A 27,229-nucleotide genomic window follows, 5' to 3' on the forward strand; every position below is an offset into this window, starting at 1 on the left:
TCTCAAGTGGGGACCTAGCAAGAGCAAACTAGAAATACTCCAGGGGCACCTTGGTGGCTCAGTCGCATGAGCCTCTGACTCTCGGATTTGGTTCAGGTCAGGTCATGATCTGGTGGTTCACGAGTTCAAGCCCTGCAACGGGCTCCTTCTCTCTCTCTCCCTACTCCCCTTTCTCGAAATAAATAAATAAACTTAAAAAAAAAGAGAGAGAGAAATACTTCATTTATTCATCCATTCCAGAAATATCACTTGGTTGCCACCTGTGTCTAGTGTGGGACTTAGAGAGATGTCCCGAAAGTTGGAGTCCATCTGGGGAGAGAAAGATGCTTATAAGGTCAGATGACCACAGCGACACAGGAACTTCCAAACGAGAGCTGACGCAGAGTATGCTGAGGGCTCAGGACAGGTGGTGTGTGTGTGGGGGGGGTGGGTTGGGAATACAGGGGGCAAGGAGTCTAGGAAGGCTTCCTGGAGGAAGCGGGATCCGAGTGGCGTTCAATGGACAGGAAGCATGAGTCAGGGAGTGAACCAGATCAGCAGTTGGGCTCAGAGAGAAGTTCCCAAGACCGACAGGGAAGGGCTTGGTGAGGATAAGGGAAGTCGGAGGCTGCTGGGGGGTGGGATGTATTTCCCCTCCTAGGGACTGTCAATCAGTCGCTCTGTCTCTAGCAGCCTGTCTTCTTCATAGTCTTGGGGGCCGAGCAGGCCAACCTCCTCGGGCGCAGGGCCGCTGACATGGGGGCCCTTCGGATGCTGTTCCTGCTTCCGCTGCTTCGGGCAGGTGAGAGACTGCAGTCCCGGGACAAGAGAGTCTCCTCCCCTCTGCTCTGCTGTTCTGCTGGGGCTTGGGCTGGCTGGGCACCTTCTCTGGGGCCGGATGCTTCGGCCCTTCTGGACTAAAGAGGAGTAGGGTATGGCTTTCGTGCAGGATCGAGAGATGAGGAAGCCTGGGCTCTAGAAAGGGGACCAGCCCGCAGCAGCCACGAAGGTAAAACCCGGAGGGGGACGACCCAGACGGAAGCCAGCCCCTGGCAGGTGCTCAAGTCAGGCACAGCGGAAAGCTAGAGCCAGACAGGTGGCTGGGGGCGAGGCTGAGTGCAGGGCCCGGAAGCCGCACGGTCCGGGGGCCGTGTGCATGCGCCACAGCCCCACTGCCAGGCTCGGCGGCCCCGAGACACCGGTGGGGACTTTGCCTCCGTCTCCTCCTTTCCCTGCAGCCGACGGGGATTCTGGAGATGGCGTGGAGGCCGAGGAAGTAGTCGCTGTGCTTCAGGAGTCCGTCAGCCTTCCCCTGGAGGTACCATTCAATGACAAGTTCGAGGACGTCATCTGGTCCTCTCGCATAAGGCTTGCCACGGTGGTTCTGGGGAGAGAGGGACAGCTGGCTACCATTATGGTGACCAACGCTCGATACGCGGGCAGAGTGAGTTTCCCGGACCCCAGCTACTCCCTGCTCACCAGCAATCTGAGCTGGGGGGACTCAGGGCCTTACAAGGCTCAGGTCAACCTGAGGACGTCCCAGATCTCTGCTAGGCAGCATTACAGTCTCCGTGTCTACCGTGAGTCGAGGCTGGGAATTCTAAAGCTGCTTTTTGGGGCTCTCCTGGGCTTTGCACGCAGAGGAGTAGTGGTCTCAGGACTCAGGGCTGTGGTTTGAGGGGCTGGGACCAGAAGGCAGAGTGTCTCCGGTGTGCCCAACCCCAGGATCTGAGCTGCAGCCACCGGTGCAGTGAGGCCCTGGGCCCTAAGGCTGTTCCCCTGGACCTTCCCAACATGGTGAGACGGGCAGGTGCCCCAGACCTTGCCGGGGGGGGGGGGTCTCTCCCTCCCACCGAGATTCCGCCTCTTGGCATTGGATGCCGCCTCTAGTTCCGAGCTTTTTATCCTTCTGTGTGATGCGAGGGCTCCTAACCAACGTCTCCTCTCTACCTGGACCAAGTCTCTTAGTGCCTGTGACATTGACTGATGTTCTACCTCGAATCTTGCAGAGACGCTGACTAAACTATAAATGCGCCCCCCCTGCCCCTCCGCACGCAGAACGTGTGACAATATTTTCTGGGATCAAGGAGGCAGAATAGGGTTTAGAGGGAGGTGGGGTGCAAAGGGGAGAGAGAGAAGGCGAGACATTGGGCGGTGGGGGCGGGGGGAGTAGGAAATGCCAAAGGCAGGTGTGTCTACCTTAGCAGCTGCCCGGGGGACCCTGGAAGCAGATGTTACGGTGGATGGGTTCTGTTAGTCTCTGTTTACGTGAAGGGACTCTCAGGGGACACACCCTTCACCCCACTATTGAGGAGCTTAAGGAAACAGACCTGACCCCCGATTACGTAGAGGGCCTTTGCACGTTCCTCTTTCATCTAGGACGGCTGTCGGAGCCTGGCGTCACGGTGGGCTTTGAGAACTCCAGGGAAGGTGGCTTTAATGTGTCCCTGACGTGCTCCGTAGAGAAGGCGGGCCTGGATGTGACCCACAGCTGGCTGTCCTGGGAACATGGCACCTGAGACACTGAGACAGTCTGTGAGGGCTCTGCCCTCAGCGCGTCCTGGAGACCTGGGGACAATGCCCTCTCCTATACCTGCAGGGCCACCAACCCCATCAGCAGCGTCCGTTCCTGTCTGGTCCTTGCCGGGCCCTTCTGTGCAGGTACCGGGACCCCAGAGACAGGCGGCCACCTCCCTCCCTCAACCCCTCCCAAGAGAGTGCCTGGGATCCAGAACCTCCCTCCTTCCCAGGGGGACTTGACCGCTGCACTGGGCGGGGGGGCAGTGCTCCCCAGTTTCCAAAGGTTCTCTACTCTCTGGCTTAGCTTAAGATCACCTGCCCCCCCACCCCCCGGACCTTAGTTTCTGAGCTTCCGTGACTAGAACACGTATGTCCAGAGACACTTGAAAAGGAACAGCAACTGACTGCTGACTCGAGCCCCCCGTGTGGGATCTGGGCCGGGGGTCTGCCTCTTAACGGGGACCTCCCTCTCCCTCTGGCAAGCCCCGCTCTCCTTGCCTCCTTCTGCCCCCAGATCCTGGCTATGCCTCGGACACGTCCACTTACTTCTGCCTCTGGGCCAAAGGGCTGCTCTTCTCCTTCCTCGTGGTCACTCTGGCCGTGGGGCTCAGGCTCATCTGAGCCCAGAAAAGATGCAGAATGCCAGGGATGAGGACCCCCGGGAGAAACGAGGCTGAAGCCTCGCCCTGGCCTGGCCCGATCGCCCCTTGGGGACCCCTGTGCTGAGCACTCTTTCTTCCCAACCCCTCCCCCCACCCTGGAGTCCTTCCCGCCACCCCCCCCCCCCCCCCCACCGTGCTTCTCCTCCCAGGGGGCCACCGGGTGGGTGTCCCAAGGGACATACTCTCGGAGGGAAGATTATCCGGCAATAAAGTCAAATCAGGTGACCGCCACTCTGGAGGAGCCGGCCTTTGGTCCTTGGCTGGATGATTCCGGGCCAAACCTGCTTCCCTGAACTTCCTTCTGTTCCAGCTGTCCTATCTGGGGCTGAGGCGAGCCCGATGACCCTCAGTCACCTCCCTATCTGCCTGACGCTAGCTGCTCAGGGCCTCTGACGCCTGACCCAGGGGGACAACAACTCGGCTGGACCAGTAGCTGAAGTCTGGACCCGTGACCGCTGTCTGCGGTTGGTCTTATTGTCCTGTCCTCCCCTAAAGATCCCCATGTCTCAGACCTTCTCTCTGGACCTTTGTCCCCGGCTCCTGCCCACCCCTTCCACGCACACCTGTAAGCAAAGGACCTTAAGCTGATTCTCTTGCTCCTTCCCGATCCCCTCAAGCCGTCCACGTTCCCCACCCCCCCACCCCGGGCCTGCTGAACCACTGTGTTGGTCACCCTCCCACGTCGGATCTTGTGGGTGTCACTCAATGCAGCCGCCACGCGGGGCAGGTGGGGAAGCATTAGGGAGGGGAACAGGAAGCCGCCCAGGTGACAGGTGATGAGGGTCGAGGGTCGAGGGTCGAGAGTGACTTGCAGGAGGTGGTGTAGGATAGGGTGACAGCACTGGGGAAGACGGCAGAGCTCGGGGCTCTGCTCTGCCACTCGCTTGGGACATTTTGTTCAGCATCCAGACTCGGTCCGTTTTTACAAGGAAACTCTGCATAGGGGCAGGCATAGGGGCAGCCAATGGGGCTCTTACCAGAGACGTGGCTGCGGAGGTGGGGACAGGACTATGCCCCTGGGGACCATGGGAAGAGGAGTCTGAGGGACTAGGGGCCAACATTCCTGACCTTCCTCCAGATCTCACCTTCCCCTCTCAGTGAGAAGGATGCTGATCTCCAAAGGGACTTCCAAGAGAAGGAATGTCAGGCTGTGAAGGGGAGTGGGATGCACAGGGGTTGTGGGGACAAAGGACACAGCCTGGGAAACAGGACAGGGGACCAGGCACGCTTTTCTCTTCCTTCCTTCCTTCCTTCCTTCCTTCCTTCCTTCCTTCCCTCCTTCCTTCCTCCCTCCCTCCCTCCCTTCATTCCTTTCTCCCTCCTTCCCTCCCTCGCTCTCTCCTCCCCCCTCCCTCCCTTCCTTCCTTCCCTCCCTTCCTTCCTTCCTTCCCTCCTTCCTTCCTCCCTCCCTCCCTCCCTTCCTTCCTTCATTCCTTTCTCCCTCCCTCCCTCTCTCCTCCCCCTCTCTCTCTCCTTCCTTCCTTTCCTTCCTTCCTTCCTTCCTTCCTTCCTTCCTTCCTTCCTTTCTTCCCTCCCTTCCTTCCCTCCTTCCTTCCCTCCTTCCTTCCTTGTTTTATTTTGAGATATAGAGGGGGAGAGAGGGAATCCCAAGCAGGTTCCACACTCTCAGCATGGTGCCCAACATGTGGCTTGAACTCACAAACCACGAGATGGTGACCTGAGCCAAAGCCGGATGCTTAACCAACTGAGCCACCCGGATGCCCCGTCTTGGTGACGTTTCTATGCAGGACACAGAGCCCCTTGGGGCCTGGGAAGGAGGTATTGAGGTTGGGGGCCAGTCCTCACAGAGCTCCTCAGGCAGGCAACTGATCCGCTCTAGTCCCTGAGGGCCCAAGCCCTGGCGCCCCTGGAAGAAGGTCCCTGGCCTGAGGTCTCCCAAGCAGTCCCACCTTCAAACAGGCCTGAGGTTCAGGGCCAAAACCGCAGCCCCAGTTCCTCCGACTCCTGTAATACAGCTTCTGGAGACTGACTGGGAAGATAGATACAGGGCAACAGATTTCCCTGTGTTTCAGGGCCAGGCCCACAGAAAGTGAATGAAGGAAGTCCCTGTGCAGCTGGCCCGGGGCTCTCCCCTGGGACTCGGCCAAGTACTTCTCACGCCATCTCCAGACAGAGAAGGGCTGAGGCCCCAAACCATCCCAGGCCCCTGGAATTGGAAGGCAGAAGGTGGAATCGAAGCTCAGGGAGGCCCAGGCCTCTCGCTCTGCAGGAAGCTGGGACAATACCCACCTGGTAGCACTTTGCAGCATTTGCCTGTCCTTTGAAATAGGTGAAAGCAAATAGGGAGGGAGAAGGGTGCTAGTCGAGGCCCTACCAAGAGTCCGGCGCTGGGCTGGCACTGGAGAGGCAGGAAGGACACTGTGTGCCCTCAAGGAAGTCTTCCTGGAGTGTGTGAAGGTGTCATTACAGTGAGGTGTGACCAGGGCCCTGGTGAAGGTGAGGGCGAGGGTGAGGTGGGAGGGGCAGGACCGTGCCTTGGAGGCAAGAGGTGAATAGAATTCTGGCCCCGGATTAGTAGGGAGTCCAGGGAAGGGAGAGAAAGGACATCCTAGCCTGACAGAGGATGAACCCGAAGGCACACGGATTTGTGAGAGCACAGTGAGGTCCACACCCGTGTGTTAAAGCGGGAGGTAAGAGGCGGGTCTGGAGAGGAGGCAGGGCCCCCCTGACGTACTCAGGGCTGTGGGAGAATTCAAGCATGAACCAGACAAACACCGCAGGCTCTTGGACCTCTCTGGTCTCACTGGGTGCAGGAACCAGGCACGCCGACAGCTAGGTGACAGTCTGAGAAATCACACTGCTTTTCTTCTTTTTGAAAAGTTTCATTATTTATTTTTGAGAGAGAGAGAGAGAGAGAGAGAGCACGCACGTGCGAGGAGGGGAAGGGCAGAGAGAGGGGGAGAGACAGAATCCCATGCAGGCTCCCTGATGCCAGTGCAGAACCCGACCTGGGGCTTAGATCTCACAGACCATGAGATCGTGGCCTGAGATGAAATCAAGAGTCGGACCCTTAACCGACCGAGCCTCCCAGGCGCCCCGAGAAGCCACACTGTTTTTCTGCCCCGGTGAACGGGCGGGCCACTGCTCACAGCGGTCAAGTGTCCCTGGAACTGACAACATTGTCTGATCTTGTGAACAGGCTGAAAATACGTGGGTTGCCTGATACCCGGATTAGGTAAAATCCTAGTTGGTTGAACAAACTTTCCCAGAGAGTAGGAAGCGTGGATGGCGGGCAACCCAGAAGAAAATATTACTTTTGAGCCTCAGGGACTCAGAGTTTCACTTCTGGCCTGGTGAAGGAGCCAGTTGCAGGGCTAGGTTCCTGTTCTTGCCAAAAAGTCCAGAAGATACCTGTGAACCAGAGCAAAATGATAATAATAATACAGCTCACAAAATAGGCGTCCAGAAAAAAAAAAATGATCCTATCAAAACCTTTCTAAAATGGAAACCTGTTTTAAATCCCAAGCTTACAAAACGTGACTTTAACAACTGAAAGAAATGGGCTCTTCTTCAAGAAAACACTGTGGAGACAGCAGAAATGAATGTCTGGACTAGAGGGGTGGCTGATTCCCCCCCTCCCGGGGTGGGGGGGGGGGATTTTACCTGTTGGCCAGGGAGGGGCCCAAGGGATTAAAAAAAGGCTCCCAAGGGCCATCTTTTCTAGGCCTGATTCACACTACCTCAACGAACTTCCTCCTATCACTGCTGGGTGAGTGTTACATTGTCAAGTAAAGCAGTCACTTTGGGGGAATTTGCTGGAGGGGTAACAGGAGACACCACACCCTTCCCTGCTCCTGCCTCCCCCCTCCTCCCCCTCTCCCCGCACATTTTCACCTCAGGCTGTGGCAAAAAGCCCACAGATGTTTACATCTGGAAGAACTTTCCAGCAGTCCCTCTCTAAGGATGGAATGGACTCCTAGGAGGGCCAGCGAGCTTCCTGGCCCAGGATGTGGGCCCTTGGGGCTGAGATCATCCGGAAGGAGGGGGAGGCTGGGATGCTGGTGTGAGCCCTTGACCCCACCCTGCAGGGTCTCTCCTGACAGGACGCTGGTTGAGGCCATGATTCCATGAATGAAATGCCTGGCGTGGTCAGGCGGGGTCACGGGGGTTCGGGCTGGGGTGAGCGGTCAATGGAAAGGACCTGGGCAGGTGCGCTGCTTAATGAAGCCTGCTGGGGAAGGCACGATGGCCCCCCCATCCCGGAGGGGGCCCAAGTTCACCAAGCAGAAAGCTCCGAGGAGCAGAAATGCCAGCCATCTGTCGCCCTGAGGTCTCTAAGGAGGTGGGTTTGATGACGTCCACGTTGGGTGTGAGTTCGTCTCGGGGCTCGGCAGGACATCCGTCCCCGAGGTGGGAAGTCTGGGGCCAGTCGCTCCACCTGTTTGCGCCTCCGTTTTCTCCCGAGTCAAGCAGAGTCATGCCCGCCTCGCGGGGTCTCTGCGCGGGTGACCCGAGCGCTACGAAGCCCGCGCACCCTGCAGGGCCCGGCCCCGGGATGCCTCTCGTCCTGCCGTCCCGCCCCGGGCCTGTGTCGCCGGGTCGCAGGCGCTGGCAGCTGCAGCGGGGAGGGGGCGACTCGGCAGGCCGGGCCCGGGCGCACGGTCCCCTCGGCACCCTGCGGGAGGCGCCGGGCCGGGACCTGGGAGCTCGCGGGTGCAGACAGGTATTTCCAGTCGGGCCGGGGAAGGGGCGGGCGGGGCGGGGAACGCGAGCCGGGCCCCCCCCCCCCCCCCCGAGCTGCGCGGATCCCCCCGGGGGTCCCGCTCCCGGCACGGCTCGGCTGGGCTGTCGGCCCCGCGCCTCTCCCCGGACGCGCGCGGACGGCGGGGGCTCGCGGGTGGCGAGGCCCGGGAGGACGGCGGGCCAGCTCCGGCGACCCGGGGCCCGCGCAGCGGGTCTCTCCCGCTCCCTCCCCGGCCGGCACCCGGCACCCGGAGCTCCGCCAGGGGGCGACCCGAGCCCGCCGCCGCGCGTCCCGCCCTCCCGAAACTACAACTCCCAGGCCGCTCGGGGGTCGCGGCCGCCCCGCCCCGCCCCGCGGGTCGGCCCCCTCGGCGGCGGGGGGCGGGGCGCGGCGGTCTCCCTGGCGACGCGGGCGCTGGGGCGCCGGGCGGGAGGCGGGCCCGCCCCCTATTGTGTGGCTGCGGGAGCCGGGCCGCGCGGCGCCGGGCAGGTGAGGGCGGGGGCGCTCCGGGGCAGGGACGGCCGCCGGCGGGGCTCGCGAGTTCCGGGGGAGCCGAGGCGGCGGGGGCTGGGGGCGCCGTGGGATTCTTCGGGGGAAGCAGAACTCGAGTTGTGGGGAGTGAAGTGGGGTTTTGGGGGGGCGGGTCGGGGAGGGGGATTCCCGGAGAACCGGAGGCGACTGGAGGTAACGCGTGCGTGTGTGTGTGTGTGTGTGTGTGTGTGTGCGCGCGCGCGCGTCGGTGCAGGGGGGTGGGTCTTGGGGGGGGGTGTCCAAAAGCAAGGGGGGGAAGTTCAGGGGTCCGGAGCAGGCGAAGGAGAAGGGAATTGAGGGTGGGGTATCCGGAGAGTATTGTGGGCTGGGGCCGGAGAATTTTCGGGAGGGCGATTCCCGCGGAGAGGATGGGTGGGGACTCTGCGGGCGACGGGAAGGGAGTGCCTGGAACCGCGGAGGACCTGGTGCAGTTGGAGATCAGGTGTGGAAAATGGGAATTTGCGGGGAGGTGGGGGGGGGGGGCTGTGAGAAGTAGGGATAGCAGGAATCGGAGCACTTGGTGGGGAGACCAGACGGGTGAGGGCATGGGGAGGGGGCGCGGTGGGCAGAGGAGTTGGAAGATCATAGGGAAAGCAGAGGAATGCTGGGGAAACCCGGGTTACTGGGGTGCTCGGAAAGCTGAGCCGCGAGGGAACTGGGGCTCCCATCCGTTTGGGAGAAGGTCTGTCGGGGAAGAATGGGAGAGCCCGCCGCGGGCAGAGGGAAGCCAGGGGAAGGTTTGCTGGTGAGTCGTGCGGAGTTACCTACGCGGGGCCATTAAGTAGAGGCAGGGGTCGGGCTGAGAGACACGGTGGGGGAGGGCGGGATGCTTTACAGCCAGTCCGGGACTGGGAGGCCGGGAGCGGGGTGGAGGCCAGAGCAGAGTCCGCTTGGATCTGCGGGGCCCAAGGCCGCAGCAGTCCCGCCCCCAGCCCACTGTGACCACCCTCTGGGGCCCACAGGAGTTCCTACCCTGCGCACCCCAGGGCTCACTTTGTACTCACTAGGGACTGGCAGGCTTCCGGCTTCAGGGACCATGCCTCTAGGGCTGGGGAAGGGAAAGCCTGGCAAAGTCTGGGCCCTGAGGACACTGGAGGAGAGCGAATGGGAAGCTTTGGGGTGAGGCACTCGGGTCGTGCTGTCTGGCGGAGCGAGGGCTGCTTGGCAGCATCATGAAGGGAAAGTGGTGCCAGCTGCCTGTCCCGGGACCTGCCCGGGCCTGGAGGGTGCCGTCCCGGCCCCCAATTCCAGCAGGTGGGGGAGGCATCTCCTCTCCCCGCTGCCTGACTCAGTCACTGCTAAAACAGTGTTGGGAGGCTGAGTGGAGAAAGAGATACGGCGTCCCTCCCCAGCTTCCAGGAGTCACAGAGGCGGGGGAGGTGGGCAAGGGATTGTGTGCGTGGGTACCCTGGGGGCCGCTTTCTGGGGGTTCCCGCCCAGGTTTTGCCCTTCACTGGCTCTGTGCCCCTGAGCAAGCCCTGAGCAGGGTCCTTATTTGTCACTGTGGGGTGAAGGAGTAATCCTGGTTCTCCCTGGCGATCTGCTACTTGTTATCAGCATCAGGACTAGGGAAAGAACAGAGAAGAGGCTGAGCCATGGGGACCCTTCATCTCCCATTTTCTGACAAATCTTTTTCCAAGCTCAGCTTTCCGGGCACGTCAGTAACCCAGGTTTCCCCAGAATGCTCTTCAGATCTTTCCAACTCCTCTGCCCCACCCTCCCCGTGTCCTCCCCTGTCAGGTCTCCCCACCCAGTGCTCCCCGGTTCTCCCAGAGCCCCCACCCCGGCCCTTATCCCCCAGGGCGGCAAGATCTCTGGTGTCTTCACCCCTCCCCTGCTTCTCTGCTCTCCTCTCTCTTCGTTTGCTCTCCTCCTGGCCTGTCTCTGACGGTGGGGTTTCTTCTGGTTCCCAGTATTGGCCCACTCGGCATGTTGCCTTGCGTTTTGTGTTTAGATCTGGTGGTGCTCCAGGGAGCGGCTGCATCAGGTGTTACGTGAGCCAAGCCCTAACCGTGCAGAAGAGTGAGAGCTGAAACCTGCTACCGGATCAGAAGGCATCCCTCCCGGGGCTTGCTGGGCTGTGGACACCTCCCGGGCCCCTCCGTCTGGGCCCCGTGGATAGGAGGGGCTGGCCGAGCAGGCAGCTGGGCTATGGTTTGCTGCCTCGGTCTGGCCGTCCTCAGCCTGGTCATCAGCCAGGGGGCTGACGGTGAGCCGGATTCCCTGGGCTGAAGAGCTCCCCGCCGGCCTTGGAGGGGGGGGGCATTCCCCGGGGCCAGGGGAGGGGGTTCTCTGTGAGCACGCGGGGTAGGGGATGAAGAGCGCGCTGGTTCTGGAGAAGTCGAGGCTTCTCTCAGCCACTTCACAGAGTCCTAGGGATCGCGCAGAGACCCCGAGGGAGCCTACTGTCCCAGCCCTGATTCTGGTCCCTGTTGTCTGCGCAGGTCGAGGGAAGCCTGAGGTGGGGTCAGTGGTGGGCCGGGCTGGCGACAGTGCGGTGCTGGGCTGTGACCTGCTGCCCCCGGCTGGCCGGCCCCCGCTACATGTCATCGAGTGGCTGCGCTTTGGATTCCTGCTCCCCATCTTCATCCAGTTCGGCCTCTACTCTCCCAGAATTGACCCCGATTACGTGGGTAAGACAAGGGGGTACTGTGAACACCCCAACAGAGGGGGGCTGGGTGGGGGGCGGGCAAGGCCTCTTCTTCACTGCTCTGCCTCCCCCTCCCCCACTGCGTCATGCCAGTTGGGGGGCTCTAGGCGGCTGGCAAGTGGGTTGACGGGCAGCGGGGTGGGTGGGTCTGTGGCCTGTGTGCTTCTCCAGCGGAGGCTGGGTGGGGGGGGGGGGGTCTCCGTCCAGAGGTGCGTGTGCACGGAGGGTGGGCTGGGGAGGACCAGGGTCCCTAAGGGTCAGGGAATGGATGGGGCCAGGCTGGGTTATGTGGCTCCTGTACTAACGTATGGACCCTCGCCCCTCCCCCAGGGCTGCCTTCTGCACCCCTGCTGGCTCCCTCAGAGGGCTGGGTTTCCTCCTAATCCCGAATGGAGTCTTAATCTGAGCGAATGGAGTCTTAATCTGAGCGGTTTAGTGCAGGCCTCAGAGGGCAGCGTGTGGGAGGGGGAGGGCCCGAGGCGAGGGCTGGGGGCTGCTGGGCCAGACAGTCTTTAGAGGGAAACCCAGGAAAGGCCACCTTGGGGACGCTGATGGGGGAGGGGACCCCCACCTTTCCCCTCTTTAGTTTGAATCCTGAGAGCGGCTCTGGGATTGGCTGAGCTGTCCCTGAGGGGCAGGCTGAGCTCAGGCAGGTGCCTCCGGAAGGAGAGTTTATTTTCAAACCGGGGGCAGTTGTTGGCAAACAGCCTGGTGGGAGCGGATGTGTCTACACAAGCCCCGTGAGAGCTGATGAAAGCAGGGCCCAATTAGGACAAGTGGGGTAAAAAAAAAAAAAAAAAAAAAAAAAAAAAAACGGGCTGTGCCCACCAGCCCGCCCTCCCTGCCTCTGCGGGGCCGGGGCTGGGCCGGGAGGGGTTTGGGCTGAGGGCTGAGGCTGGGTAGATACAGAATGTTGCCTGACTGAGGACGGGGCAGGGGCAGGTGGAGTGGAGGAGGGAGAGGAATTTTCCTGGGATTCCTAGCTGTCCTTCTCTCTGCCCGTCTTGGGGTCCCTCGGGCAGACAAGCCGCTGGCTGGCCGGCTGGCCACTTTGCTACCTGTGGGTTTCCTTTCTCCATGTCGCTCTGAGCTGCGGGAACTGTGAGCCGGTAACCCCTCGGGGCTTCTTCCTGCCCCTGCCCTTAGTGCCCACCCCTGCCCCCGCCCCCCAGTAGCTAGTCCAGCCAGTCTGGGGAGTCAGAGCTGGCGGGGAGGGCCCTGTGCCCATTAACTCTCTTACTGCCTCCCGTCTAAGGGGCCTCTCGGCCTTTGTGCAGGGGACTCCGAACCCGCAGTTGCTAAGCAACGGGAGGTGGAGGTTGCTAAGGACAATGCCGGCCTGTCATAAGCCCTCTGGGCAAGTGAAGGAGAGATGGTCTGGGGCGAGTGTGAGGCTGGTGGCCTAGAACGTGGGAGGGACCACGCCTGAGACCCCAGCTCCCAACCTTTGAAGACTCCAGAATCCATCTGGCGGAGGGGCCGGGATTTACAGACTAGCACAAAGTGGTGAAAAGCGGTATAAAACAGGCTGGGACGCCTTCCTAACCCTCGAGCTGACTTGGTCTTTGACTTTCATGCTGTCTTTCTTGGGAACTTCGGGACAGCGCGGCTGGCAGAAAGGCATGAGTTTTCTCTCTGTCCCGAGTTGTTTGCTGCAAGGCAGTTCTCTTTTTTTTTTCTTCCTTTTCTAGTGTTTATTTATTTTTGAGACAGAGAGAGACATAGTGTGAGCGGGGGGGGGGGGGGTTGGAGAGAGAGGGGGACACAGAATCCGAAGCAGGCTCCAGGCTCTGAGCGGTCAGCACAGAGCCTGACGTGGGGCTTGAACTCACAAACTGCGAGATCATGACCTGAGCCGAAGTCGGATGCTTAACGGACTGAGCCACCCGGGCGCCCCAAGGCAATTCTCTTATTCTCAGAACACTCCACCCTCCAGGCCTCTCCCCTTTTTTCCTGCAAAACCTTCCTTGTGGTCACAGCTCCCGGGAAGCAGTAGTCCTCTCGCTTCGTGGTCCTTGGAACCTCTGAACACAGCAAGGAGCATCTCTTGAACTGTGTATGTGAGCTTGTACATGCACGTGCGTGTGGGTTCTCTGCCTTCTGAGAGCTGGAGAGAGCAGTCAGTGTCTCGCGCTTCCTTGACGCACTCCTGCATGTGCGGGGCGGTGCAGGGCGCGGCGGGGGAGGGTCTGAAGCCCACCAGGCTGTGGCCCTGCGGGTGGAGGGTGGGCCTACGGGACTCAGGAGGACTCAGGACTGCCTGCCTGCCCCTGGCCATCTTCCTGTGCCGTGCCACAAGTCTAGCAGCCCGTATCTCCCAGAAAAGGGAGGGCACGCAGTATGCCTCCTTGAATGTTCAGATCCGCAGACATTTAGAACTGTTATCCGCTGACCACCAACACCCTGAGTGGGAACACCCTGGATGTGGTCAGTGCTGTGTGCCCCGAGCGTCACTTGATCCTAACCCCATGGTGCACTGGAAAGTGTTCCGCATCTGGAGGAAGAAGGCCTGACTTTGTCACTTACGAGCCGTGGGATTTTGGAAGGAAGCTTCGTGTCCGTCCTTTCCTCTCTAATGGATTTCCTGCGAGGATTAAATGTTACATGGTCCACATTCAGTGCTCAATATCCCTTCTTCTTCTTGCTTTTCTCGTAGAGCTCAAAGACAACCGTAATGAGAAGTGGCTATCTTTTGGAACTTAAGGGGACTTTGCACTCTGGGGTCGCAGGGCTCCGTGGCCACGCAGATGGGGGTTACGGAGGAATCCCGAAGAGGGTGTGTGTGGAAGGGTGTGATCGTGTTAAATATTTACCCGCAAGGCCTAGGCTTATCTCCTAGGTGGAGACTTCAACACCTAGCCCTGGAAACAGGTCCGCCCATCCTGGAGAGTTCACACCCCTGGACCTCATCCTTGGAAGGAAAAAGTCCCTTGCCTAAGACCACCACGCCAGCCTCAGCCTGTTCAGTCTCCTCTTCTTCCCTGACGGCACTAGATTATATCCCTACAGGCTTCGATTATATTTTGGAAAGATCACCCTGGGGGTAGAAGGGAAGAGGGAGGACAGCTTCAGAATTTCTGGTGTTCGGAGGGCCAGTCGGGGGCACCGGCTGGTTGTTGGGAGGGGGCACGTGCTCAGGGACTGTCTCAGAGCAGTAGTTGTTCCGTGTCAGCCTAAAGATTTAGAAAATCTCATTTGTCCACATCGAAAGTCAAGGTGTGGTGGGCTGATGAATGTAACAGAAGGTGGGCTCGGGGCCAGGAGGCGTCGGGGTGGGCTGTGGAGTAAGTCAAGGGATCCTCCGGGACCACACTAAGGTGAAGACAGAAGAGAAGGAACAGATCAGGGGGCAGAATCTCAAAGCCGTGCTGAACACGCAGACGTGGGCGGTGACGGGGAGGGGTCTAGGCAGTCCCAGGTGCTGGCAGGGCGGTGTGGTGCGCGGTGGGGCCGGCCGCTGCTGGGGGTGGGCGGAGAGGACCTGCCACCAGGTAAGGGGAGGCCCGAGATCGAGTCCCGCTTCTGATTTCGCACCTTGTGCTCATCCGTTTGTTCAGTATGTGAGCAGTGAGCCGCCCGCCTGCCCCGCGTCCCTTCCCGCCTCCCTCCCCAGCCAGATTTGTCTTAACCTCTTTTTCCGGATGAAACCCGAGTTGGCCAGTTTGCCCAAGGGAATACACCGCAGAGCTGGGCTCTGGGTCTCCCTGGCTCCCGAGTGTGGGCCTCTCTCACTAGGCGGCACTGCCGGTGAGAGCTGTGTGGGGAGGGGGCCGAGGGATGTGGGGTGCAGCCTCAGTCTGAACCTGGTGGCGTAGTGGATGCTGACGGAGGGGGGGGGGGGCGTGTGTGTCTGCCTGTGCTGTGGCCGTGTGGCTTTGTGGAGCTCCGTGTGGCCAGTCAGCCGGGGCCCCGGGTGCCCTGGGGCGTGAAGGGATGGGGTGAGGAGGCTGCTGACCTTGCTGCCTGGCTGGGCTGGACTCTGGCCACCCTAAGGCGCTTAGGCCGTTGATAATAGCCCCGAGGGATTAGGGGCTTTGGTAGGCGAGGTCTGGGTCCCTGCTTGGGCCCCAAACACTGCTGAGGTTTCCAGGGCCAGTGCTCTGGCGGGAGGGGTCCTCCAGGAGCCATACGTTGCCCCTCCGAAGCGCCCAGGGCTGGGGCAGATCCTGTAAGACTCACGAGGAGACTAAGTGTGGCTCTAATTTTTTTTTTTTTTTTAATGTATATGTATTTTTGAGAGAGACAGAGACAGAATGCGAGTGGGTTAGGGGCGGAGAGAGGGAGACACAGAATGCTCCAGGCTCTGAGCTGTAAGCATAGAGCCCGACGCGGGGCTCGAACTCACGAACCGCGAGATTATGACCCGAGCCCAAGTTGGACGCTTCACCGACTGAGCCACCCAGGCGCCCCTAAGTGTGGCTCTTAAACCGCCCTTCTCCCAACGGTCCTTGAAGCCACCTGCGGTTCAGTAGGATGTCTTGTGCGCCTGCTACCACTCTGGGTTTCTCTTGGTCTAAACTGGATCTCAGCTGCTAAAAGGCAGGAGTGATCCGCGGCTGAATGGAGGGATCTGCCCTCGGTGACCCCAGCCCCACCCGTGTCTCTCCGGTCCCCGCTGGATCACGGTGACTGGAGGAGACAGGGCCTCGCTCTTGACCTCTGAGAGTAACCAGCGTGACCAGGGTTTGGGGCTCCTCCCCCAGGGCGAGTCCGGCTGCAGAAGGGGGCATCTCTCCGGATTGAGGGGCTCCGAGCGGAAGACCAAGGCTGGTACGAGTGCCGAGTGCTCTTCCTGGACAAGCACAGCCCTGAGGACGACTCTGTTAACGGCTCCTGGGTGCACCTTACAGTCAATTGTATGAACCTGGGGGCGGGTGGGGGGGGGGCCGCATGATGAGGACCTTTGGGGGGGGTGGTTCCGGGGCCCCACCCTCGCTGATGCTCCTGTTTTCTGGCTCACTGTCTGCATCTTGCCCCTGCCACCGCCACGCCTGCCCTCCAGTGTTGGAACTTCCTCTGTCTTCCCCGTCCCTGCGCCTCTGGCCGGGAGAGGGGAATGGGTAGGGGGCTGCCGGGCCCTGAGCGAAACACGGCTCACGTGTTGAGACGGCGTTTTGTTTTCTCAAAACACCTTTTCACCCAGGACCTCATGAATTCTCTGTCAACCCTCAGAAGGAAGGAAGGTCAGAATCCTTCCCCTTTCACGGATGGGGAGACTGGATCCTGCCGCTGCTTAGGGGCAGAGCGGAGTCTGGACCCAGGCCTCCGGACCCCCAGAGCAGTGCCAGGGCCCACTAGCTCTCCCCCGGCTCTGACACCCCTCCTGTGCACAGCCCCAGTTGCTAAGTCCGCAGGCCAGTGTGGGGATGGGCTGGTGCCACCCTCACTTGGCCTGAGCTCAGCAGGCAGGGTGGCCCAGGGCTGGGGACTCCCGAGCAGTGGGGCCGGCCGGTGGGCTGAGGCCTGCAGCCCTGACCGGTGTCCCTGCTCTTTGGACTGAGAGCCCCTCTGGCATCCCCTGATGCCTCTCTCTCTGCAGCACCCCCTCAGTTCCTGGAGACCCCTCCCCAGGTGCTGGAAGTTCAGGAACTGGAGCCTGTGACCCTGCGTTGTGTGGCCCGTGGCAGCCCACAGCCTCATGTGACTTGGAAGCTCCGAGGACAGGATCTTGGCCAGGGCCAGGGCCAGGGCCAGGTGCAAGTGAGTCCCGGGGCTGGGCTAAGTGGGCCTGATAGGGTGTGAGGGGGAGGCTTGGGGGCGGGGCTAGAGGCCCAGGGGCCAAAGGCCGCGCTGGGAGACTGGCCAGGGAGGGACACCTCACTGGCTTCCTGAGCCTGGGGTGCTGCTGCCCTCTGCCGGCCAGACTCGGAAGTGCAGGGTCTGAGGCCCGTGGGAGGGAGGGAAGGGGAGGCAGGGGGCAGGGGGGGGGAGGGGGAGGGGGGGAGGAGGAACCTTCCTCATCCCCTCCTACCCTAGGTGCAGAATGGGACGCTGTGGATCCGGCGGGTGGAACGCCGCAGCTCTGGGGTCTACACCTGTCAAGCCTCCAGCACCGAGGGCAGTGCCTCCCACGCCACCCAGCTGCTGGTGCTAGGTGCTCTGGTGGGGGTGCTGCGGGCCGGAACTAGGGACCTGTATGGGGGGGCTCTGACCTGTGGCTGGGGGTGCACGTAGCAGGAGAGGACACAGGGGCGTGGAGAGAAAGGGAGCTACCAATGCAGGCTGGTGCTCTAAAACCACATCTCTCTCTCTCTCTCTCTCTCTCTCTCTCTCTAATTTTTTTAATGTTGTATTTAGTTTTGAGAGAGTTCAGGCAGGGGAGGGGCAGAGAGAGGGGAACAGAGAATCCGAAGTGAGCTCAGTGCTGACAGCAGTGAGCCAGATGGGGGGCTCGAACTCCCCAACCGTGAGATCACCACCTGAGCTGAAGTCGGACGCTTAACCTCCTGAGCCACCCAGGCGCCCCTCTAAAAACCAGCATCTTAATTTTAAAAGGAGCAGTGAATGGACGAGTAGATATTTAGGGCCCAGCAGTGTGGTGTGTAAACCCCCCCTAGCCCCGCAGGTTCTCATCTATATATAAAGAGGTTCCTATCTACGTTTTAGGACTAGGTAAGAATTTAATCAGGTTCAGTTGAGTACAGTGATCAGCACTTAGTAACTCCTGTCCGAGACCTTCCGTCTAGAAGGAAAGCTAAGAGACGGCCTGGACTCTGCCTTCGGAGAGCCTCTTCTAAAGGGAAGGCAGATGAGTTAGCGAAGTGTCACTTTTCCCTGGTTCTGTGGGAAGGCAGCGCTGAGGAACTGTTAAGGGCCAAGCCCGCCAGGGTCAGGAAGGCCTGAACGAGTCTTGCCTACCCTGCTAACTTTGGGCCCTCACTTCTCTCTGCCTCTCGGCCTCCACTGCTTCATCCGTGGAGACAGTAATTCCTGGCACAGAAGTCTTGTGAGGATTAAAAGAAATGGTGCAGGGAGGTGCTCAGCGGAGCGCCCCGCGTGTCTGTCGTGTTCTATAGGCCCCCCGGCCCGGATCGTCACCTCCTATTCCCGACGACCCAGGCAGCGGAGCCCGGGGAGGGGAGAGAGCAGTGGGGCGGTAGAAGGGAGAGACGGATTTGCAGGGATGATGCGGCCTGGCCAGACGCTGTGGAACGAGCATTCCAGAGCAAAGGCGTGCAGCCGGCCCGGGGCACGACATGCCCACCCTGAGCTGAAAGGGTTCTTAAGGGTTGGCGAATGAAAAGACAGTTGGCCGGGCCGGGAGGGGTTGGATCCTGAGTGCCCACGAGGCTGGATCGAGAAGTTCGAGCTTGATGTGGTGGGAGCCAGGAGTTGTGAGTTCTTGAAAAAAAGATTTTTTTAATGTTTATTTATTTCGGAGACAGAGAGAGAGCATGGGTGGGGGAGGAGCAGAGAGAGAGGGAGACACAGAATCCCAAGCGGGCTCCAGGCTCCGAGCTGCCAGCACACAGCCCAATATGGGGCTCGAACTCCCAAACCGTGAGATCATGACCTAAGCCAAAGTCGGTCGCTCAACCGACTGAGCCACCCAGGCGCCCCAGGAGTTGTGAGTTCTTGAACAGAAGCGTTGTGTTCTGGCCAAAGGGGGTGTCTCTGTGCGAATGGCCGCTGGAGTGGCCAGACGGGGGAGCCTCGGTCGGGGATCGTGCTGTATCCGCTGGTGAGGTGTTGGGCACCTGCATTAGGGTAGGACACGTGGAGGTGATTTAGCAGGCGACAGCTGAGGGAGGTCAAGGGTAAATGAGCAGAGAGTGAGCCTGCCTCCCCCTCCCCAACATACACGCACACGCAGGTTCTAGGCGGGGGAGTCCGGGTGAATTGGGTTGTCCCTGGTGGGAAGGGGATCTGGTCTGGGGAAGAGAAGGAACTTGCGTTAGGTACAGGGGTTAGGGCTGTTTCAGTTCCCCTATTCCAGAGGGCAGATGGCAGGAAGAACTGTAGAGGGGACCTCAGGGCTGAGGCCTCTCTCTTCCCATGTGCTCCCCCACAGGCCCCCCGGTCATCGTGGTGCCCCCCAAGAACAGCACGGTCAATGCCTCCCAGGATGTTTCCTTGGCCTGCCGGGCTGAGGCGTACCCCACCAACCTCACTTATAGCTGGTTCCAGGACAGCGTCAACGTGTTCCACGTTAGGTGGGGCTTGGGGGTGGGCGGGGGACCCGTGGGCAGCCTTGGAGGAGTCCCCCGGCTCAGCGAGCCTGTACCCCTGCCCACACGTGCCACATTGCAGCCGCCTGCAGCCCCGAGTGCGGATCCTGGTAGACGGGAGCCTGCGGCTGCTGGCCGCCCAGCCGGACGATGCGGGCCGCTACACCTGCGTGCCCAGCAATGGCCTCCGGCGCCCGCCCTCGGCCTCTGCCTACCTCACTGTGCTCTGTAAGCCTCACCCGGCTCCCTCCCCAAGCCTGCTCCCTCCCCCTGGGCCAGGCCAAGTTCCTGCCCCACAACCTGCCACTGCTTCCCCCACCAGACCCAGCGCAGGTGACAGCGATGCCTCCTGAGACCCCCCTGCCCGTAGGCATGCGGGGGGTGATCCGGTGCCCGGTCCGCGCCAACCCCCCACTGCTCTTCGTCAGCTGGACCAAGGATGGGCAGGCCCTGCAGCTGGATAAGGTACAGACCTCCGAGCGGGGGAAGGAAGTGTGTGGCTTGGTGTGATCCTGGGCAGGCCAGCTGGGGTGGAGTTAGCTCAGTCTAATTCAAGTCAGTGACTAGGGATACACCCCTTCCCCGGGGGGGCTGTGTGGGGGTGTTTGTGGAGGAGCACAGCATCCGTCTTGAAGGAGGGCACAGCCTAGAAGGGGTAGGACAGAGCACAGACACTCTGCTGGAAGGCCAGGGCTGGTTGAGGACAGATCAGCAACAACTTCTGGGACCTTGGTGATGGGCCTTGGGGGGGTGGACAGACATTCGGAGCAGGAACCAGGGCCCTGAGGCAGGAAACGGTACCTCGCGTGTAGGGCGTGACGAGTCCTCGAGTTTGGGGGGAGCCACATGCCCGTGGGTACACGGTGCTGCAGAGAAACAGGTTGGGGCCAAGAGGGAGAAGTGTGGGTACCAAGTGAATATTACGTTCTTACAAGCAGTTGGGGTCTTTGTCCGCCCTCATGGGCGACCACCACATCTTTTGGTCCTAGTGTCCCCGTCCCCGGGGGCTTCTGCGATAGGAGGACTGGATACGTTTTTGTTGGAAGTTACAAAAAAAGTCCGCAGCTGTTGAGCAGTGGTGCGACAGCATCGGAGCTGTGAGCGGGAGTTGAGTCTGTCGGGTGGATGGAGGGCAGAGTGGACACAGGGAGAGGGGTTCAGAGGCTGCGAAGTGGTCCAGGTGAGAGGTGAGGGGGTCCTGGGCGTGGACGGGCTTCATGCCTAGAGGGAGGCCTTCCCGGAGGAGAGATCTGGTGAGCAATTCGATGGGGGAGCGAGGAGTCCGGGTTAGTGGGGACAGTGGGGCCCTTGACAAAGAACAGGGAAGGCAGGGAAAGGAAAGGATTTGGAGTGGAAGATGCTGACTTTCATTACCGGGGTGCCGGACACCCCGGCAGGCAGGGCTCAGCTCCAGGGGGCGCCGCTGGAAAGAGAAGCGTAGGCCTGGAGTTCAGAGAGGGGTCAGGCCTGGAGGAGGAGTCCTCTGCAGGGATGTGGCCTCCTTCCTCCCCAGCCTCTGCTGAACCGCTTTCACTTCCCCGCAGCTCCCTGGCTGGTCCCAGGGCCCCGAGGGCTCCCTGATCATCGCCCTGGGGAACGAGGATGCCCTGGGAGAATACTCCTGCACCCCCTACAACAGTCTCGGTACTGCAGGGCCCTCCCCGGTGACCCGCGTGCTGCTCAAGGTGAGGGTGGCTGCGGGCGCCCTGGCGAGGGGGGCAGAGCAGTCACTTCGGAGTCCAACGGTGGCGGCGGCAGCTGTCAGACTCCGTGCTGGCGATTTCTGTAGAGGTGGTGCTGGCGAGGTGGGGTGTGAGGGGCGCGTACGTCCCCAAAGTAAGATACCTGCCTGCCCAACTCGCTAACCTTGGCCTCGAGGAAAAGGGGGGTGGAGCAGAGGAGAGGGTGAAGGGTGTTCCGGGGAGGTGTGTGCCCCCCAGAGAGGCCTCCCAGACCCCCATTTCCCTCCAGCCCCACCGGGGAGCAGAGACAACAGGTAGGGAGACCCTGGGAGATGGGGTGTGATGGGAGCCCCAGAGTGGGGAGCGGCCCTTAGACGGCAGTGCAGGAGGCCCCTCCCAATGCCAGATCTGGCTTGCAGGCTCCCCCAGCTTTTCTAGAACGACCTAAGGAAGAATATTTCCAAGAAGTAGGGCGGGAGCTACTCATCCCCTGCTCTGCCCAGGGAGACCCCCCTCCTGCTATCTCTTGGGCCAAGGTAAGGCTCCTAGCCCCGCTCTGCCCACGCGCACACGCTCTGCACCCCTGCCTCTCCCTGCCCCTCGTCATTCTGCGGGAAGGAGGGAGCCATCGGAGGCAGGGTGGGGAGGACGCTGGAGCTGCCCTCGGTGAGGGGTGGCCGCATGTGTCCTCAGGGCTGACCAGTGGTTCCGTAGGTGGGCCGGGGGCCGCAGGGCCAGGCCCAGGTGGGCAGCAACAGTAGCCTCATCCTGCGGCCGCTGACCAAGGAGGCCCATGGGCGCTGGGAGTGCACCGCTAGCAATGCTGTGGCCCGAGTGGCCGCCTCCACACATGTCTACGTGCTGGGTTAGTGGCTGGAGAGCAGGCTGGGGGCCAGAGGAACCCATGTGGGACAGGGGACGGGAGAATCATTTGTGGAGGTCCACATGGGGATGGGGGGCAGGGGGCCCTGGGATGATGGGTTGGAGGTCAGAGGCCCTGGGAACCCTCCTTAGCTCTTTACCTGACCAGCCTCCCCTCCCCCCCGACTCAATTCCCCCTCCCCAGGCACCAGCCCACACGTTGTCACCAATGTGTCCGTGGTGCCTTTGCCCAAGGGTGCCAATGTCTCCTGGGAGCCCGGCTTCGATGGTGGCTATCTGCAGAGATTCAGTGTCTGGTATACCCCACTGTGAGTGATCTGCCGCTCCTGTCCCCCCACCCGATTCCCTCTGGCCCTCTGCCCTTCCTCCCACCACCCTTCCATCCCAGCCCCGCCCTAACTCTGCTGCCCTGTTTCCAGGGGGACCTTTGGTGTTCAGGGCCCAGGTCCCGAGATCCTGGACGGCTGAGGGGAGGGGACAGGTCGGTCTCTGGACTCCAGAGCTTCCTGGCCCCCCTAGTAACGAAGTCCCCCCGTTTCCTCATGTCCTCCAGGGCCAAGCGTCCGGACCGAACCCACCACGACTGGGTGTCGCTGGCGGTGCCTGTGGGGGCTGCTTACCTCCTGGTGCTGGGGCTGCAGCCCCATATCCAGTACCAGTTCAGCGTCCTAGCGCAGAACAAGCTGGGCAGTGGGCCCTTCAGTGAGATCGTCTTGTCTGCCCCCGAGGGTGAGAGATCTCCCCCCGCCCCAACGCCAGCACCTGACCGGACGGGATAGGACTGATAGGGAAAACCTGGATTTGGCACGACCTGGGTGGGAGGGGGCAGAGGAGCCGGGCAGCTTGCGGTCCACAGGGGTTTATGGAACGTGATTCGGGGGTGTCTTTAGGGGCTCTGGGAGAATAGCTGAGCATGGAGTTGGGGGCGGGGAACAGAGGGGTTGGCATGTTGTCTGTCTGCCCATCTCATGCCTGTCTGCCCTGCTTAGGGCTTCCCACCACGCCAGCTGCCCCCAGTCTTCCGCCCACTGAGATGTCACCTGCCCTGTCACCTCCCCGAGGCCTGGTGGCAGTGAGGACACCCCGGGGGGTGCTCCTGCATTGGGATCCCCCAGAACTGGTCCCTAAAACACTGGATGGCTATATCCTGGAGGGGCGGCAAGGCTCCCAGGGCTGGGAGGTGCTAGACCGGGCCGTGGCAGGCACAGACATGCAGCTGCTGGTACCTGGACTCATCAAGGTATGTGTGCGAGGCAGGCACCGGGAGGTTCCTCCCCGCGGTGCTCCGGGCCCCGGCTCCGTTCCCCAAACCTGGGCTTCTCACCCTCGCTTCCCAACTGCACGGTCTTTCTGGACAGAGCTGGGGTGGGCGGTGCTGGGTCCTGACCCCCTCCCCGGACCCCCCCCCCCCAGGACGTTCTGTACGAGTTCCGCCTCGTGGCCCTCGCAGGCAGCTATGTCAGCGATCCGAGCAACACGGCCAACGTGTCCACTTCCGGTGAGAACCCGGCGGGAGGGCAGAGCGTAAGCACGGTGGGGGGGGGGGGGCGCTGAGCCCACTGTCGCGGGCACCGACCGCCCCTCGTGACCCCTCGCCCAGGCCTGGAGGTGTACCCCTCCCGCACGCAGCTGCCGGGCCTCCTGCCCCAGCCGGTCCTGGCCGGCGTGGTGGGCGGGGTCTGCTTCCTGGGCGTGGCTGTCCTCGTGAGCGTCCTGGCCGCCTGCCTGACCAACCGGCGCAGGGCAGCCCGCCGCCGCCGCAAGCGCCTCCGCCAAGGTAGGCCCCCGAGGCCACGCCCCCGAGGGCCCCGCCTCCCGCCCCAGCCCCGCCCCCCCGGAGGTGGCCACCCGCCTCCCGCGCAGGGCAGGTGCGTCCTGTCTATCCGCACTTGTCTGTCCCCAGCGGGGAGGGTTTGCCGGCGGGTGTTGGGTGAGGCTGTGCGCCTGGGGCTCTGGAGGGCCTGAGGTTTGCCGGTGTCACCTCTGGTTCTTCCCGAACAGATGCGCCTCTTATCTTCTCCCCGCCCGGGAAGTCAGCTCCGCAGTAAGTCCCTCCACCTCCTCCGCTTCCTTCGGCCTTCCCTCTGTCTTGCCGCTGTCTTGGCCTCCTTGGTGGTGTCTTGGGGTGGGCGGGGAGGGGCGGAACAGAAGTTGGAAGGAGGTGAGGGTGGGAGTGCAGAGGTCCCCCCCTGGGGCTGCCCACTGTTGGCTGTGCGCCTTTCTGCCACCCCTCCACCACGTGGGTCTTGGTGTCTGTTCGCTGTCCCTAGCTCTGCTCTGTTCACCAAACCTCTCAAGGCTGGTCCTGGGAAGGGGCCTGGCTCCCTGCCACAGAGCCGGATCCCCTGTCCTTCCGCAGCTCTGCTCCGGGTTCGGGCAGTCCTGACAGCGTGGCAAAGCTGAAGCTCCAGGGCTCCCCGGTTCCCAGCCTGCGCCAGAGTCTGCTCTGGGGGGAGCCCGCTGGTCCCCCCAGCCCCCCTCCGGATCCTCCACCTAGCCGGGGCCCCTTACCCCTGGAGCCCATTTGCCGGGGACCAGACGGCCGCTTTGTGATGGGACCCAGCGCCGGGACCCCCCAAGAAAGGTCAGGCTCTGAGCGAGCTGAACCTCGGACCCCATCCCAGCACCAGGCCAGGTCCTATGACTGCAGCAGCAGCAGCCCCAGTGGGATGCCCCAGCCCCTCTGCATTGCAGACATCAGCCCTGTGGGGCCCCCTCCCGAGGCCCCGCCCAGTCCTCTGCCTGGTCCAGGACCCCTGCTTCAGTACCTGAGCCTGCCCTTCTTCCGGGAGATGAATGTGGACGGGGACTGGCCCCCTTTCGAGGAGCCCGGGCCTGCTCCACCCCCAGATTACATGGATACCCGGCCCTGCCCCACCTCATCTCTCCTTCAGCCCCTGGACTCCGCCACCGTGTCCCCCAGGGCAGTGCTTCCTGGGGCTGTGGTCGGGGCCGGGGCCACCCCAGAGCCCCTGTACACGGCACTGGCCGACTGGACACTGAGGGAACGGCTGCTGCCAAGCCTTCTCCCTGCCGCCCCTCGGGGTAGCCTCACCAGCCAGAGCAGCGGGCGGGGCAGCGCCTCGTTCCTTCGGCCCCCCTCCACAGCCCCCTCTGCGGGAGGCAGCTACCTCAGCCCTGCTCCGGGAGACACCGGCAGCTGGGCCAGTGGCCCTGAGAGGTGGCCCCGAAGGGAACACGTGGTGACAGTCAGCAAGAGGTGAGGACAGTCCCTTCCCTTCCCCACCTTGGCTCCAGTCCCTGCCCAGACTGCCCCACCCCTCTCCTAATACACTGTGCCTTCTGGGCTCTCCCACCCTGGGACCAGGAGAACTTGTCTCCTTTTAGAAGCTTTTGCCGAGGTCCGGGGATCTTCGGGGGAAACCCATGGCCCAAGCTGAGTTGGGGGTCTCTGGGTTTGGGCTTTTCTGCTCACCCTCTGTTCTTCTCACCGTACCACGCATTTGTCCCCTGTGACAGGAGAAACACATCTGTGGATGAAAACTATGAGTGGGACTCAGAATTCCCCGGGGACATGGAATTGCTGGAGACTCTGCACCTGGGCGCGGCTGGCCCTCGACCCCGACCTGAAGCTGAGCCAGAGCTAGGTGCGTGAGCCCCCCCAGGAAGGCGGTGCGGCACCCCCGTTCCACGTCTCCCCCGTCTGTTCCCAGCCGGGCCCCGGGCCCCAGCCTTGCTCCTCCTGCTCTCCCTTGGCTCATGTGCACCAGTGACCCCCAGCCCTGTCCTTGCTGTGCCCCCCTCTTGCAGATGTGAAGACTCCAGAGGAGGGTGGCCTCTTGAACGCTGCCCGTGCTTCTGGCCCCGAGGCCCGCTGTGCTGTCCTCCGGGAGGAATTCCTAGCTTTCCGTCGCCGCCGCGATGCCACTAGGGTCCGGCCACCGGTCTATAGACAGCCAGTGCCCCACCCCGAACAGGCCACTCTGCTGTGAGAGCGCCTGATAGGAGGCTGGGTGAAGGCACACAGAGCCTGCAGAGGGGAGGCCCCAGCAAGCCCTAGCTCCGGCCCGGAACACTGCTCCCGCAGCTCTGGTGGTGGTGGGCTTGGGTGGGCTTGCTAGGAGGTGTACATGCCGGGCCCCCGGAGTCCGGGGACTGGGACAGGGATCTTAGATCTGCCCGTGTGTGTGTGAGTGTGTGTGGTGACGGTGATGGTGTTTGTGGTGTGGGTGAGGTTTTTTACAGGTGAATAAAGAAAGTCTGACAAATGTTTCTGTGTGTCTTCTGCCTTTGCATCTGAGAGGGAGGTAGGAAGAGCCCCGAACCCTTAAAAAGGAGGCGGCCCTTCCTGAGTGGACAGGGCTGCACTCAACATCCTTTCAAAAAGCATTTATTGAGTGCCTGCTGCGGGCATCTCCTGAAGACCAACCGTTGAGCTAGACGCTGAGAATGAACAAAGTTCCCGAAGTCAAGCCCTTGCCCTTGGTGAGTTTTTGCCAGTTGGTGAAGCAGGCAAAGAAGCGGTTACGGTGTGATGGGATAGGTTCTGCGATAAAGCTAGGTGTTGGATATTGTGGTAGCACAGAGGAAGGAGCCCACAAACAATGAGTGTGCTTACAGCACGAACTGGGGACAGTGCTTCCCCTGGGGAGCTCCTCACGGGATGGGAGTAACAGTAATAGCTAGTCGTCGCTGAGCACCTGCTATGGGCCAGGCACTGCTCTAGGCTATTCATGTATATCATTTCCTTTTCTGTAACCATGGGGTCGGTAGGATTATCTATTTTCTAGGCTGGCCCGCTGAAGCATAGAGGCTTTAGTCATTTGCCCAGAGGTCACACAGTGGGCATGGGGTAGAGCAGATCAGAAGTGGGTCAAGGGAGGGAAAGCATCCCAGGCAGAAAGCACAGAGGAGTGAGAACAGTGGGTCTCCCAGGGAATCACTTGGTGGACCTGGCTCTCAGGGCCGGGCAGGATTGGGGAACGAGGGACAGAAAGGTGGAAGGACGCTGGTGGTGGATGTCCTTGGAAGCCAGGCCAAACAGTAGCTTCTGTATTACAGGAAGAACCCCACTGGTGGGTGTCGGCAGGGGCTCCACCCCAGGGGGACTGCTCAGCAGAAGCCGGAAGAGGGGTGCTCCTTCAACCCCTAAGCTATGCTGCCCTCCATTCACAGACACAGAACTGCCAGCCTCCCCCTCCTCCCCCTAAGGCCTCCTCTTCTGATCCCTCCAGGATTAGGAAGAGGTGCCGGGTCAGAGAGAGGAGACTAAGGGGAAGAAATCAGGTCTGAACCCTGGGTCCCAACAGTGGTCACGCCCCCTGGGCCCCCGGGGCAAAGAATGACCTCACTGTCAGTTCCTGCCCAGGCCTGAAGTAGGTGGAGAGCGGGAGCACATGCGGGTACTGTCCTGGCCTGCACCCCGGTACTGTCCCACCTTAGCCAGCTGGGGGTGGGGGGTGGGGGTGCGGGTGGGGTCTTCTCGTGCC

The 27,229-nt window shown here is 61.6% G+C and overlaps 2 protein-coding genes and 1 long non-coding RNA gene across 10 annotated transcripts; 2 read left to right on the plus strand and 1 right to left on the minus strand.

The window, feature by feature from the left end:
* Nucleotides 1–705: 705 nt before the first annotated feature.
* SLAMF9 (SLAM family member 9) lies at nucleotides 706–3,264 on the plus strand. The gene is given in 4 exon segments (XM_047841271.1): nucleotides 706–781; nucleotides 1,218–1,559; nucleotides 2,359–2,640; nucleotides 3,014–3,264. Coding segments are annotated over 4 exon segments (777 nt in total). The 5' UTR covers nucleotides 706–735; the 3' UTR covers nucleotides 3,121–3,264.
* A 333-nt stretch (nucleotides 3,265–3,597) lies between these two features.
* Nucleotides 3,598–26,008, plus strand: IGSF9 (immunoglobulin superfamily member 9). 6 transcript variants are annotated; one of them, XM_047840368.1, is made up of 21 exons: nucleotides 3,598–3,625; nucleotides 10,352–10,606; nucleotides 10,842–11,030; nucleotides 15,751–15,903; nucleotides 16,587–16,747; nucleotides 17,024–17,141; nucleotides 19,059–19,200; nucleotides 19,298–19,443; nucleotides 19,538–19,680; nucleotides 20,760–20,900; nucleotides 21,317–21,433; nucleotides 21,612–21,762; nucleotides 21,964–22,087; nucleotides 22,333–22,508; nucleotides 22,769–23,019; nucleotides 23,193–23,277; nucleotides 23,380–23,556; nucleotides 23,781–23,823; nucleotides 24,139–24,999; nucleotides 25,260–25,387; nucleotides 25,551–26,008. In XM_047840368.1, the coding sequence occupies exons 2-21, from the start codon at nucleotides 10,549–10,551 to the stop codon at nucleotides 25,730–25,732; spliced, it is 3,546 nt and encodes a 1,181-aa protein (XP_047696324.1). In that variant the 5' UTR covers nucleotides 3,598–3,625; nucleotides 10,352–10,548; the 3' UTR covers nucleotides 25,733–26,008. The 6 variants fall into 6 exon arrangements, with proteins under 6 accessions (XP_047696324.1, XP_047696322.1, XP_047696318.1 ...); XM_047840366.1 differs by lacking the exon at nucleotides 3,598–3,625 and adding an exon at nucleotides 7,198–7,464; XM_047840362.1 differs by lacking the exon at nucleotides 3,598–3,625 and adding an exon at nucleotides 7,539–7,845.
* Nucleotides 18,308–20,766, minus strand: LOC125155274 (uncharacterized). 3 transcript variants are annotated; one of them, XR_007148113.1, is made up of 3 exons: nucleotides 20,590–20,766; nucleotides 18,849–20,448; nucleotides 18,308–18,744 (listed from the first exon to the last, which is right to left on the minus strand). It is a non-coding gene; the product is annotated as an uncharacterized LOC125155274 (long non-coding RNA). The 3 variants fall into 3 exon arrangements; XR_007148112.1 differs by having other exon boundaries at nucleotides 18,849–19,861; nucleotides 20,017–20,766; XR_007148114.1 differs by having other exon boundaries at nucleotides 18,849–18,918; nucleotides 19,689–20,766.
* Nucleotides 26,009–27,229: the final 1,221 nt, after the last annotated feature.

Source organism: Prionailurus viverrinus, chromosome F1 (assembly GCF_022837055.1).
Source record: "Prionailurus viverrinus isolate Anna chromosome F1, UM_Priviv_1.0, whole genome shotgun sequence".
NCBI lineage: Eukaryota > Metazoa > Chordata > Mammalia > Carnivora > Felidae > Prionailurus > Prionailurus viverrinus.